Consider the following 13,857-nt stretch of genomic DNA (forward strand, 5'->3'; position numbering starts at 1 on the left):
ATGCCTACAATCTTAATGAAAATTCTGTGCAGATGTCAAAACATGATTCACTCCTTGGATGCTGTTGATAAAACACAATTTAAATACTTTGAAGGCTATTTCAAAGCACACACAGAAAAAAAAAAAACAACTTTGCTGAGGTCCATTTTTCAACATACTTCATCACAAAATATTTTTTTTTCATGTAGACAAGTGCTACCAATGGTCTTCAGAACCCTGCTCATAGCTTGAAAGGGAATTCCCTATAAAAAAAATGTGTTTACAGAAGACACAAGAAGCCTGATTCCATCTCCCGGTTCTTTGCAAACATGAACGTCGTTGACTTCTTGGGCAAATATAACAGCTAAGAAAAACCCAACTATGCTACAGCATTGTGATGGTGCTTAAACTTTACATTCATGAACAGATTTTAACTGGGTCCAGAGGGCCTAATTAGACCACCTGAAAAGTATTCAAAGCTTAAATGAGTTTGAATCTAAATAGGATAGATGAATGTTCACTATATAATATAACCGCTATGGTGGAGATTAAAAAAGAACTCAGGAACAATTTAGCAATAAAAGGCATTGCTGGAGTCATCATCTCTCTCAACAGTTGACACTGAGTTGAAAAGAAGTAGATGTCTCTGGAAGGTGGAAGAAAATGCACACTTTGGGATCCTTTTATCTTGGATGAGCAGCTGGAGACACAAGATGGGGAAGATGAACCAATCAAGCTAACAAGATAAAAAGAATCTCTATGATCAGATATAAAGCAGCTACGGGCCACAAGAGTATCTCTGTGATGGGTCCAAAACGGCAAATGCTGAATGAGTTAAGCCCATGATGACCCTGGAACAGAACATGTAGGAAATGAAGTAATTATTTCAAATAAGTTTAGGAAACTCTTAAAACTTTTCTAGATTTCTAAAAGCCACTTAAACACCTTGTGTTGGATTTCTGTGGCAAGGTTTTGGTAGTGGGAGGACTATAGGGGTAACTTCTATGAGAAGCTGCTAGAAGCCTTCCCCAAGTCTGACAAATCCAATGGCAGCTGGCTCCCAGACGGACCCACCGCTGGCCAAAGCTGAGTCAATTAGTGACAGTGATAGCACCTCTGGGATAACATATTTCACAATGGGAAATAAAAAACCTAACTAGGGTGGAAAATCATCCAGACAGAGGATTGAGAATATGTGAGAAAACCAACTCTGTAGACACCAAGGTGAGGGAAGAAGGAGGGTGAAGATGTGCTGCAGGTGCTGCAGCAGAGACTCCTCTGCAGCCCGAGGTGAAGATGGTGGTGAGGCAGGCTGTCCCCCTGCAGCCAATGGAGCTTAGCGGCGGAGCAGATATTCACCTGCAGCCTGTGGAGGACCCCACGCTGGAGCAAGTGGTTGCACAAAGGAGCAAGTGGTTGCACAAAGGAGGCTGTGACCCTGTAGGAAGCCTGCACTGGAGCAGGATCCTGTCAGGACCTGTGGACCCATGGAGAGAGGAGCCCAAGCTAGTGCAGGTTTGCTGGCAGGACTTGTGTCCCGCAAGGAATCCACACTGGAGCAGTCTGTTCCTGAAGGACTGTACCCCGTGGAAAGGACCCAGGCTGGACTAGTTCAGGAAGCACTGTAGCCTGTGGGAAGAACCCACACTGGAGAAGTTCATGGAGGACTGTCTCACGTGGGAGGGACCCCACGCTGGAGCAGGGAAAGTGCGTGAGGAGTCCTCTCCTTGAGAGGGAAGGAGTAGCTGAGAAAACGTGATGAACTGACCACAACTCCCATTCCTTGTCCTTTTGTCCTTCTGTCCTTCAGGGGGAGGAGGTAGAGAAAATCAGGAATGAAGCTGAGCCCAGGAAGAAAGGAAAGTGTTTTAAGATTTTTTTTTATTTCTAATTACTCTGCTCTGATATAATTGGTAATAAATTAAACTAATTTCCCCAAGTTGAGTCTGTTTTGCCCATGACAGTCATTGGTGAATGACCTCCCTGTACTTATCTCAACCCATGAGACTTTTTTTGTACTTTTATCCCCTTGTCCAGCTGAGGAAAGGAGTGACAGAGCAGCTTTGGTGGGCATCTAGCACCCAGCCAGTGTCAATCCACCAGCACTCATAAGCAAAAGTTCTTGCTTGTCTTATTTTGTCATTTTTAATACAAAGGCCCCTTTTATATTCTTTCCATACTGCAAAAAAGAGCAGTTTTTAATGAGTATAAGAGCTGGTTGCCCAAAATTTGAGACCCAGGCTTAGAATCATAGTGAAGATGTGGAACTGGCCTTCTAGGCTGTAAGAGCATTCTTTGCATCAGTAGGTGACTTTACTTTGAAACTCATTATCTTGAGGAAAAAAAAAAATCAGCAACATTTCTGTGTCCCTAATGAACTGTTAATTGCTTAATCACTTCAACAATCTATTCAGCATTGGTATAAAATATTCTGAAAAAGCTTTGATTATAGGGCAACACAATCAAATCCAGCTGACAGTTCTGGGAAGTAAGATGAATTATTGCAGCCACCCATTACTACATTGCTAAAGCTTAAGGATGCAAAGGACATATCCATCTCTCACACAGATGAACAATAAATGTACTTGAGCTCTCCAGAATTTTTACTGTTTGACAACAGAATCAATCTATCTTATGATACTCTATTTCTCCTTAGGTAAGTACCAAATGTTGACTTAAGTCATCCTCCTTATCAATACTGAAGGTATGCACCGTGGCTCAACGTCCTCTCAACAGAGAAATTTATCATTTTAAATGTGGGAGTACACCAAATCAGTCTTCACATTTAAACCCCCTATTTTTCTGTAGTCTGAACTAATGATATTACTTTCTATAGTTAATTTGTGGTGATGTGCAGAATGTGTACAACTGTGCAAAAAGCACAACTTCAGAATGCAGTATCACCTATGGCAGAGAAAGGTATGCAAACATATTTCCTGAAAGTTTATTCTACCTCATAGGATAACACACTGAATGCAATTAGTATATGTCTTCAAATAACAGTGACCTTGGTCATGATTTATTTGCACAAAGATTTCAATACACTTGTGCATTTTGGCCCCAAACCCGCAAAATACCAACACACAAAAATTAGATCATGTGTTAATATTTCAAAATTCAGTGTATTTCCTCTTAACTCAGAATGACTAATTGGATTTTTTAAATATATATTTTATTTTTTAAAGATGTATATCTAAAAAATCCTTTCAGTTTGAAGACCATGTTTCAGTAGTTCTATAAAAATAAAAGTATAGTTGAGGAAGAAATACTTGACATCAATAGAAAAAAATTATCATTACTTATAACTTCATTAACAGTAAAATAAAACAGAATTATGTTTTTTCTTTTTCCTCTTACCTTTGTTTTACTGTCGAAACAGGTAAATCCCAGAGCAAAGTCGATGGTGAAACATAGAGCATCCCCTTGCCAACTGCATAAATATGTTTTAGACTGGAAAAAAAAGTATGACTTTGAAAGAACAACCATAATCATAATTTATTATTTAAAAATAGTATTTTATGCAGGATTTTTTTTTTTGTGTAGGAAGATACTCAGCAGGCAAACTGGTATTGCTTTATATCATTACATTTTAATATTGTAAAAAATAAGTCAGCATGAGATCTGTCAGCTAAATATTAACTGGGGGTCTACTCTACAAAGTAAATACCATACTCTTGGAAACCATCCTTTACAAAAGGCAAAACAGAACAATCAAAGCCAAATCTGACTATTTCAAGCTTTTGGAAAACTGCTTAAACCTGACATGACCTGATGGCTTCTGACATCATTCCCAGCAAACGCACAGGTAACAGAACCTAAATGTTTAGTCACTGCAGTCTCATTATGAACAAGCTGTCTACCTGACCTCTCTGTCTTATTTAAACTGTAGACTTTTTCCTTTTGCGACATTATTTAATTTGTAAACTTGGGTGACGTCCCATTGTAACCATATATTAATTACTATTAGTTAACATAATTTAAGAAGAACTAATAATTATCACTCAGTAGTTAGTGCTGATACTTGCTAGTCAGTGCTATATATACCAATTCTTTGATCACTGTCCAGGTTAGAAAAGAAGATCAGTTTTATTAACAAAACTCAGAAGTTCTGCTTAAACTTCTGAATAAGATTTACAGTAAAAGTCAATTAATATTCTTCTTTGTATCTGTTTTTAAGGCCAGTTAACTTGGATATATGATGGATTCCAAAAGCACATGAGAAAGCTTCTGCTGGTGATGTAACATGAAACAGCTTCCTGACAATCACCACTCACAGTTAATGGCAAAAACTTCATTGCCTTCAGCATTGGTAGAGAACAGATCTTGCCTCCAACCTTTCCTTACCAGCCAGTTTTAAATTGATACCCTTTTTTTTTTTCTTACAAGAGAGCATTAATTTATGCTCTCACGTCTCACTGACATTTCATAAACCACTATGTTAACTCACGCTTAGACATTTCTTTATACAATTTTTTTTTTAAGTTCTAAAAGGTGATTTTAACACAAGAATGGTCTAGAGGAGATTGAAAGCATTAATAAACTTCCTTAAACTGAAAACTGTCATTTTAACATTTTTAAAAAAGATTTTTAGCATGATCTAAAACTTCTGCATTTAGTAATTCTAAAGGTTTCCTCATTACACTATTAATAAAAATATTTAGAGTTATATTAAAATAAGCATTTCTGAGTTAGAGATATGACATTTTATAAAGAATTTTGAAAGGGCTGGGAATGAAATTAATTTATTAGTACAGATTAGTATTATAATCAGCTCAACAATGACAGAGATGTATATTACTTCTGAATAAATTATTTTGCTCATTGGTGTTCAAAGATCATATTATTTGGCATTTAAAAAGATTTCAGTGATTGATATTCAATTAGAATGACATTTAAATATCCCTAAATTTTATTCAGTAATTATGAGGTGGCATTAAGTGCCAGTCATAACTTAGTGTTCATTATTTTCCAATTAAAAATGTTATACTAGCTGAGCTCTGACTCAGCAAAGCAATTTTAAAAACGTATTAAGCATCTGATTGCTCAGCCACAAATGGTGACTACCAAAATGAACTATGCACAAATAATCAGCCTGGAGTATTTTACAAATATTCAATACTTGCAAATAGTGGAACTGGTTTGGAAAGTATTTGCAGACAAATACTACAGACAAACAGAATATGCTGCATTTTCACTGTGATAAACATTACAAAAAGATATATAAGGTTTATACTTAAAAAATACATTAATAGTATTTTCTTTACAACAGAATTAGTCTGTTTTGCTGTATAAATTTAAAAGCCTCCCTGTGGCATTTCCTCAATGGCTTTGAACAGGTTCTCAGACAGCTCTGTGGTGAGGACCCCCATCTCCACTCTTTAGTACTAGCACAGAGCACTACACCTCTTCATTCCCGCCTTTGGAATAAGCTTCCTTGCACACTTGCACTTGGGCCATCGCCTCCGGTTATCCACAACTGTTACTTATTTGGAAGCTTATAGAAGACATGTAAGCTTAGCTATCTTTTAGTCAATTCTGCAGAAAATAAAAGAGCACTACATATTAGACAGCTTGAGAGCTCACAGTTTAAGCAACAGGGAGGAATAAAACAGGTTGTATAAAATATCTTCCTTACCAAGAGGAAATGAGAATTTTCTGTGCTTAGGCCTAATAATAGCGTATCACGAAACACTTGGGAACTATAAGCAGAGGTAGAGATGTACTCTGGGTGGTTCTGCTCTGGCAGGGGGGTTGGACTAGATGATCTTTCGAGGTCCCTTCCAACCCCTATGATTTTATGATTCTATGATTCTATGATTCTAGACGAGATCAGGTTATAAACCTTAAGATATGAATTAAAATATTATCCAATCATATAGCTATACCTGAACTGAACACAGAAGGATTACATAGCGTATACTCCTTTTAATGGAGCTGACTTTTATCACTCTAGTGCTGTTGTTCCTAATGCCTCATCAAGCTTACAGCTTCAAAAACTGATTTGATGCCTGGCTACTCTGTGGTTAATTGTCGTCTTGCATGAAGAAAGACCTCACTTTTGCTTCAACAATGGCATTAATACACAATATAAAAACTCATCTGGACTCAGTGATGTTCTGTTGAGCAGGTGTTCTAGTGCTTTTGACCAGCCAAAATACAGAAATAAATACAGGTGCTCTATTCTGAATACAAATTTGGCACATACATGTTTTTCCTTGTTTATTTTCCAAAAAGCAATTGGAAAGAAGAAGTACCACTACACTTTACTGCTTAAACTACACATTTCCCCTGCTCCTCTGTCAACTACTTCATAGCTGTATGCACACATTTGCTCTAAGATGGGCTGTAAAGGTTTGTTACATGTGATGTGGACACAGACACCATTTCTCACTACACTCGTGTTATGGAATTCAACATATACTTTATAAATAAATTATAAAAATAACCAGACAGAAAAGCATTTGAGGAAGAATTATATTGATATGTCTACAGTACACATATTGGACACTATATTCATATTACTAACTTTATGTTAAAATATGTGCTATGCCTCTGTGTGTAAATAATATGCCAGTGACCAATACACTAGATGCTAAAATCTTAATAAAACTTTGATTTTTCTTAGCACAAGGGAGTATTTCCATTAAAATTAAATTAACATTATTTTATTAGTCCAATGAATATATTTTTTGAATATTGTTTTCCAGAGACAGGTCATCACTTTTACATGTAAAATAATACAACTGGTAAGAATACAGTTTTATTTGTCCAGTAAAAACAGTACCCACTTCATATATTATAAAACAGGCATCACCATCTGGTTCTGGTCTTTTCTATAGTTAACTATCAATGAATATAGATACAAACTGATAACAATACTTCATGCATTTAACATGTTTAATTTAGTGATGACCCCAAAATCTATTAAAGTCAATGGTAAAGCTCTTTTGAGCTATTCAAGATTTGTCTGTTGTTATCTAATGTAAAAAAAAAAAAAAAAAAAAAATTACAAAGCTTAGCACTCTTCCCTAATAAAGGAACTGACTTTTCAACAAAGTCCACTAGCTTACAAAGACTTAAGAAAGTTAATTGTATACAGATGAGGACGAGAGTGAAATTATAATGGACTAAATGTATATGAAGTGATTTGTTTGTCATTCTCCATTGAACTGCAGATTAACATAAAAATTAAGTTTAATTTTAAGAGTTTTCCCTAGAAATCAATTACTGGTCAACATTTCAAACATTAACAATACTCCAGGGCTGCCAATATGAATTTATAAAATTTTGACATCATCCAAATATCACTGATACTGAGACCAAATCCCACCTCATATTACATTTAACATTTTTTTTTCATTCTTTCTATCAGTGTGGGTATTTGTAAAATCTGGGAGGAAGTTTGTAGGACTTGTTAGAGGAACTTAAATGCCTGAAACAAATGAAGGACCTAAATTATGTGCTCTATATTATGCATTAGGAATAAAATAATGCACAACAGCATTGAAAATACACTGAGGATAATGAATAAAAGGTTATACCAACAACAGACAGTTTGGAACATTGATTCTTGCATTAAAACTTCATACAGTAGGATTTTACAAGCTATTAAATCATACAGGTGTGATGGTAGTAAGGTTTCTTAATGCATCAAATGTATTTACCAAAACATACAGTTTGGTAAATAGCCTTAATATGGGACTGACTAGGTCAAGAAGGAGGATGCGGAGATGGTAATAAGAGCACCTAGAGTCATTATGGTTGTACTGAGAAATGTGTCTTGGCCCAAATACAGAGAGTGTACTAGCAGGAATACAAAATTAAATCCCTTAATTCTGAAAACAGTCTGCAAAATCTTCCACAGTCTTTTCATGTAGAATTACTTGTGCTAAATGGAAGTGCTTTTTAAGCTCTCCGAAATTCCAGAACAGTTGAACTGAAAATGTACATACTTTGTCTTTCTCAAATTTAAAAATTCCAGGTTTTATTTTAGGATAATATATTTAATATTATATAACTTTAAAAAAGCAGAACTTTCAGAAGACTAAAAGTTCCCTGAAAGCATTCTCACTCTGAATCCACATTACATATGTGAAAATGAAATGACAACGAAATCTGACATTCATCAAAAGCACAAGTTTTCACAAATGTCATCCAGAACAGAGTTCTGAAACCCGTGTGTATTCCTGTTCCAGATAACTGTACAAAAGGATCCATGAAATAATTTCTGTGAAAGTGAATGAATGAATACCACTTAAAAAATGTGGCAAACCCACTCATTTGGCCATACCTTTAATGAATTCATGAAAAGTTTACACAACTGTGATAACTATTGTTAGATACAATTAAAACCACCTTTACTGAAACAAAACATATCTGATTTAAAATATTGTAAGTTCTTTCAAGATCTGCAGTTGCTGCAATCGAAGGAATTTTGTCTAATGCCCTGAAATGACTCTTTGCTTTACATACTAGATTGGGTATTAGTGTAAGTACATTCTCTTGTAAAAGATGGTGCTGTAATCTGGTGATTACAATCTGAACCACACTCACACGTAAAATTCCTGCCACACAACAGCTGTTCTAACTGAAATAAGTATCTATCTGATTTAATCAATTTGTAATGCTTGTGACATCATAGCAGCTAACTGAAAAAGTGGTTTTCTTAGTAGAGCTCTCATTAGACAGGTTGCCTTTTTGGAAAACATCAGCCTAACTGTGATTGAGCATTAAAACCCTACCGCAGAGAGACTAGGGCTACATGCACATGTAGCCTGAAGCAAATGTTCCTCTGCAGGGAATTATGTTCTATAGGAAGACTGATAGGTTAACTAATTTCTCCTGAACCATTGTAGTTTCAGCTATTACTCAGCAAGATGAGCAGATAATGCAGTTCTGGATGCCTACTTAGAGCCACAGCATCCTCCTTCTAATACGAACCTATGGCTCATGTAAACCTGACAGAAGAAAACAGTACTGGCTACCTCCTCTCTCAACAGGCAAGACTAGGGCTCAAATTGGTTGTAGGAAAAGGTAATAAGGGAAATACAGGTATGAGGACAAAATCAAAGGTCAAGCAGCTTAGAAGAGGTCATCTAGCAGTGAAATTTCAAAGGGTATTTTTCGGCCTTGGCTTGCATCAGGAACTGTGTGTCCTCATCTCTGTGCCTGAGCAACAGCTTGGTGGTTTTGTAGCAACTTTTTTCCATAAAGAAAAGCAAGATAAAACAGAAACCTGAACCTTTAACAGTTTCCTACAGGCAGATTGTCCCAAATATTTTTCACATGCCTGAGGTAGATTCTCAGTAGCAATCATAGTAATGAAGCTGGCACCATTCATCTTAGTGGAACTCTACTGATTTACTTTAGCAAAGGCACCAACTTCCTTTAGATACAGTTTGTTATCATATAATAAAGCTTTTTTTTTTTCCCCTGGTGGTCTACAAAATCTGGAATTTTGCAGCTGAAAAATCTTAATTAGAAATGTCAACAAGAGACATTGCTGAGTAAACAATTCAGTTCTGAATCAATGATACTTGGACTAGGATTTTGTTTTTCTATGTGATTTTTATAAAAGAATAAAAGGTGAAGAATAATAGCAAGACCAACTTTTCAAAACATAAAATATTGATATTCTAATGTAATATTGCTCTATAAATTTGAAATTCCATGAGTAACTACCTGAAAGCTTACTAGTTTCATCCTTACTTAAGTCTGTAAGATCCTCTGGAAAATAATAATAAAACTAGATTCACACCACATAGCTGTTATTTAAATAATTGTATTTATAAATAAGTAAATACATATATGCCTTTGGATTTACCCTTTCAATGTGAATAATTTGTAATTTTAAGAACGTACTATTTTTAGAAATACTGGTGCAGCTTCATGGAAATCAACACTTTATATTAATCATGTTTGAAATACAGAGTACTTAAACAAGATTTTGTTCAATAGCTTGTATATTCTCTTGTTTTTTCAAAAATTACAGTAGATGCATTACTTGATCCTTACCTGGTATCTGAATTGCTGAACCATTAATTGCTTTTACAAATGTATTTACAATTAATCTGTATGGTTCTCAGCACCTTTCTTTGGGCTAGAGAATAGTGAGTTTTTTATATCAGTGGAAATGAAGGAGGATTTAACAGCATTTCTAAAGAATTTTCTTGTCACATTATCTTATGTAATAGGTTTTCTGTACATAATGAAAAAAATCTAAAACTTAATTGTGTAATTGAACTGAGTGCTTCTGGTAAGAAAATAATTATTATCTTGTAATGACCCTATACATCCAATTTAATCTAACTGCTATTTAATATCTCACCTGAATTTATGGAGTATATTCACTTTGCTTACTTGTTTGTTGCAGAAATCAGTTCTGAAATCAGCATATATGGTGGTGTTTCCATTTTTTAAGGGATTCCTATATATACTTCTGTTTTCCTATATGCTTTGTCATCATCATGCAACATAGTGTTGCCAGCTGTATTAAACCTTTTTGCATTTTATATTATTTGGAGCTCACAAGGACTACACTGTGATCAACCAACACTGTTTTCCTGATCCCCTCAGTTTACCATGAAGAATTATTAAGATTCACAAGCTAGAAATGACAAGTACTTCTTATTCAGACTGCCTCATTTCTGTTAGATTTGTTTCTTTAGATTGACTTTGTTTGTTCAGTCTCAGGGTGATTTGGAATCCCATTTCTCAAACATTACTTAATTCCCAAAGTTGCCTAGAAACAATGAGTGTGTTCACCAAGTCACTGAGACAACCAAAGCCTTCTGAATATCTCAGAAATTAGGTAGCTGGAAGAGTTAGTTCAGCAGTGATAGGAAGATGAATGGAAAGTTACCTAATCTTTGCTCAAGTCCAAGTGCAGACAGTCTCTAAGATCTGTTCTGGTTACCTCGAACCTGAGTTGTAGAAAGATCAATTAAAAATGCCATTGGAGATGACCAGAAAACACCTTTTGTGTAATGTTAAAGGAAGGAGACCCAGGAATGAAACTTCTTTTAGGCTCCCTGGATTTCAATGTCACAAACTCTTAAGTTTTCTCTAAATCCAAAATCTTCAACTGGACTTGTACCTTCCACACTAAAAATAGTTTCAGATGGGTCTGTTTCCACACTTCCTTGCAGCTTGGCCACCATACAGTGGGAACACAAGGACACACATCATGGACCAGCACACATCACTATTCACATTCTCACTAGCTTGCTGAACACTCAAGTTGAAGCGTATATAAAGGAATGTTAGTAAAATATGCATTGACATTCAGTGGCAAAAATTTGCTTAGAAGACATTTGAACTTTTATGTTAAGAATTTCTCCAGCCGGCTCCTGATTTTGAAATCATGAGGAGTTTATTGTTATACCTAGTGGACTGAGAATAAAAGCCCAAATACTTGCATTAATTCTGGCTTTTTCTGGAGCTCCTCAGAATACTGGAACTATTTATCCATTTAATTTTGGCTTTAAAAATAGCAGTGCACTTTTGTGCATTTCTTTCTTTTTGACGTCTCATTGTTAAAAGTGATTTTATGCATCATAGAAACAAGTAGGTGATTTGAAATCTACGCATTACTTTTCACATTATAAACAGATTACTGCTTATGACAGGTTAGGAAGTAGTATGTATGCATACAGTCACTACTATACTGATATCTTATAAAATATAGTCACCAGGATGCTTTTAAAGGGAGATGATAAGAAAATACTGCTTTCCTGGAGAAGTTACTGAAATCAGTTGGCAGCAACCTATTCACTTCTGTATGTTTTCAATTAGTTCTAGTGAAACCTTTCAGAGGATCTTTAACAGAAATTTGCAGGTAAAATTAAATAACAATAAACAACAAGTGGTTGTAGGAATGAGGAGACTGCATAGATTATTTCCTGAGCTGAAAAGGAGGATTAAGAGAGAAGTATTACATGGATAAATTTTATAAAAAAACTCTTTAAAATAATAAATTTTTACTAGAAAAAACAGAGGTGAAAACCAAAAACCTGCCAGCAGTATGGATTCTGAAGGGATTGGTGCAATAAACAATGTATGTTTAATGGAAAACAACTTAATCTTTCTCAGATGAGAATTTTATGAATGTATTAAAAATTAATTAAAACTGATGAGCTATTTAAATCTATGAGAAGATATTACAAGGAAATTAAAAGGATGGACAGATTAGAGGACATAAAAAAAGTAACCAGACATTTAATCAGAGGTAGTCCATCAAGGAAAAAGGGAAGGAGATACAAAGCTGAGGAAAGGATACTGTGGAAACCACGTCTTCAAAATGATAACGTTTTTATTGGTTAGCCGGTTGGCTGTTTTTTTAATCATCAGTAATGTGGTTGTAGACTCCTCAGGCATTTCATCTAGACCATCCCAAAGAACATACAGTTTATAGAGGGAAATGTTGAAGACCAGAGCAGGAAGATGGTGAACCAAATGTACTATAAAGCATCTTACTCCCATATCTGCCATCTTTTCTAAGTGTGGAACACTGCTTAAGCTCACAGATGAAAGCAGAGATCAGCTGTACTCATCAATATGGAAAACTAATTAACTGTTGCTTACAAAACGATAAAAAAAAATATTAATTGCATTTGTTTTCACTATTCTTTCTTTTTTTTTTTTTTAGAAATTTCAGCCATGGTGTTATAGCAGCACAGTATTTGTGGAAAGAAAATTAAAAGCTTCCTATGGGTATCCTACAGAAACAAAGCTCCAGCTCTATATGCACAATCACTCCAAATAATTAATTACTTTTATCCAGGAACAGAGATAATCAGCAAACAATTCTGAGCTACAATGACCCAGTCTGGCTTACAAATTCAACATCAAGAAACTCACTATGGAGAATGGTTTGTTTTTAACTCTTAGAGAAACAAGTAAATGTTAAAAATGTATACAAAAAGCAAAAAAAATCATTATAATTAACAACAGAAGTTGCTAATTATAAATGGGTTTTGGATTTCCAATAATGTTCATGTGACATGCATTTATGTGAAACATTATTACAACATCAATGAAATTATTAATTATTACTTTTAATGTATATTATTCACAGGTGCAATTTGTATATTTCCAGGAACATTAATTTTACTGATAACATTTCCCTTAGCACAATGCATTCATGTCCCTGTCCTCAAAAAAATATATATTATATTTTTCTTTCCAGGGTTTATTTGTCTGCCAAGATCAGTCACTGAATTACAGAGCAAAATGGAAAGAAGTTTGGTAGAAGTACTTACCTCTAAGCACAGAAAATAACCATGCAGCAGAACTTCCTGATTATTCTGTTCTGAGTGAATCCAACATCTGACCTATTTTAATTTTTGCACTCCCATCAAACAATTTTTTTTTTTTTGGGTCCACAGTAAATGGTTTCATAAAACTAGGTTATTCAGCTGTATGAAGATTGGAGTGAGCTTGCAGCATCTGCATCACAGCTGGAAGCATGAAGGGAAAACTTTCTTTTGTGTTTAAAGGTTGCAAGATAATAGAGGAGAGTATGTCACCATGCCTCCTCACTGTACACCAACTGCAGGTATTTTAGAGACACTGCAGTAGATTACTCCCCCTGCATGGCTTTTTTCGGTCTCCTGAGGGCATTTCCATCTTGTGAAGTAAATTCCTTTTCTCTGTCTTCTGCCACTCACATAACAAGTACAAAGTTCCAAGATGCCAAAACAGTTGGTCCAACTTTTCTACATTTGACAGTAAAATATATTACTGTCACCCTTTCCTCTGTCCACTACCAAATATAATATCCTCCTCCATTCTCCTGTTGACCCCAAAGATCAAAATCATCCTATTGAGATGCTTCTGCATTAATTCAACAATCATATCCAAGACTCAGGTGAGTCAAGA

The 13,857-nt window shown here is 35.2% G+C and overlaps 1 protein-coding gene across 1 annotated transcript in view; it reads right to left on the bottom strand.

Annotated features, from left to right (window-relative positions):
- Window positions 1-13,857, bottom strand: part of SNTG2 (syntrophin, gamma 2) — a gene marked incomplete at its 5' end in the record, with an annotated part of 96,713 nt that overhangs the window by 11,436 nt on the left and 71,420 nt on the right. Inside the window, 1 exon segment of the mRNA XM_008945144.1 lies at window positions 3,337-3,429. Coding sequence (XP_008943392.1) covers window positions 3,337-3,429 — 93 coding nt within the window.

Source organism: Merops nubicus, unplaced genomic scaffold (assembly GCF_000691845.1).
Source record: "Merops nubicus isolate BGI_N331 unplaced genomic scaffold, ASM69184v1 scaffold4478, whole genome shotgun sequence".
Taxonomy (NCBI): Eukaryota; Metazoa; Chordata; class Aves; order Coraciiformes; family Meropidae; genus Merops; species Merops nubicus.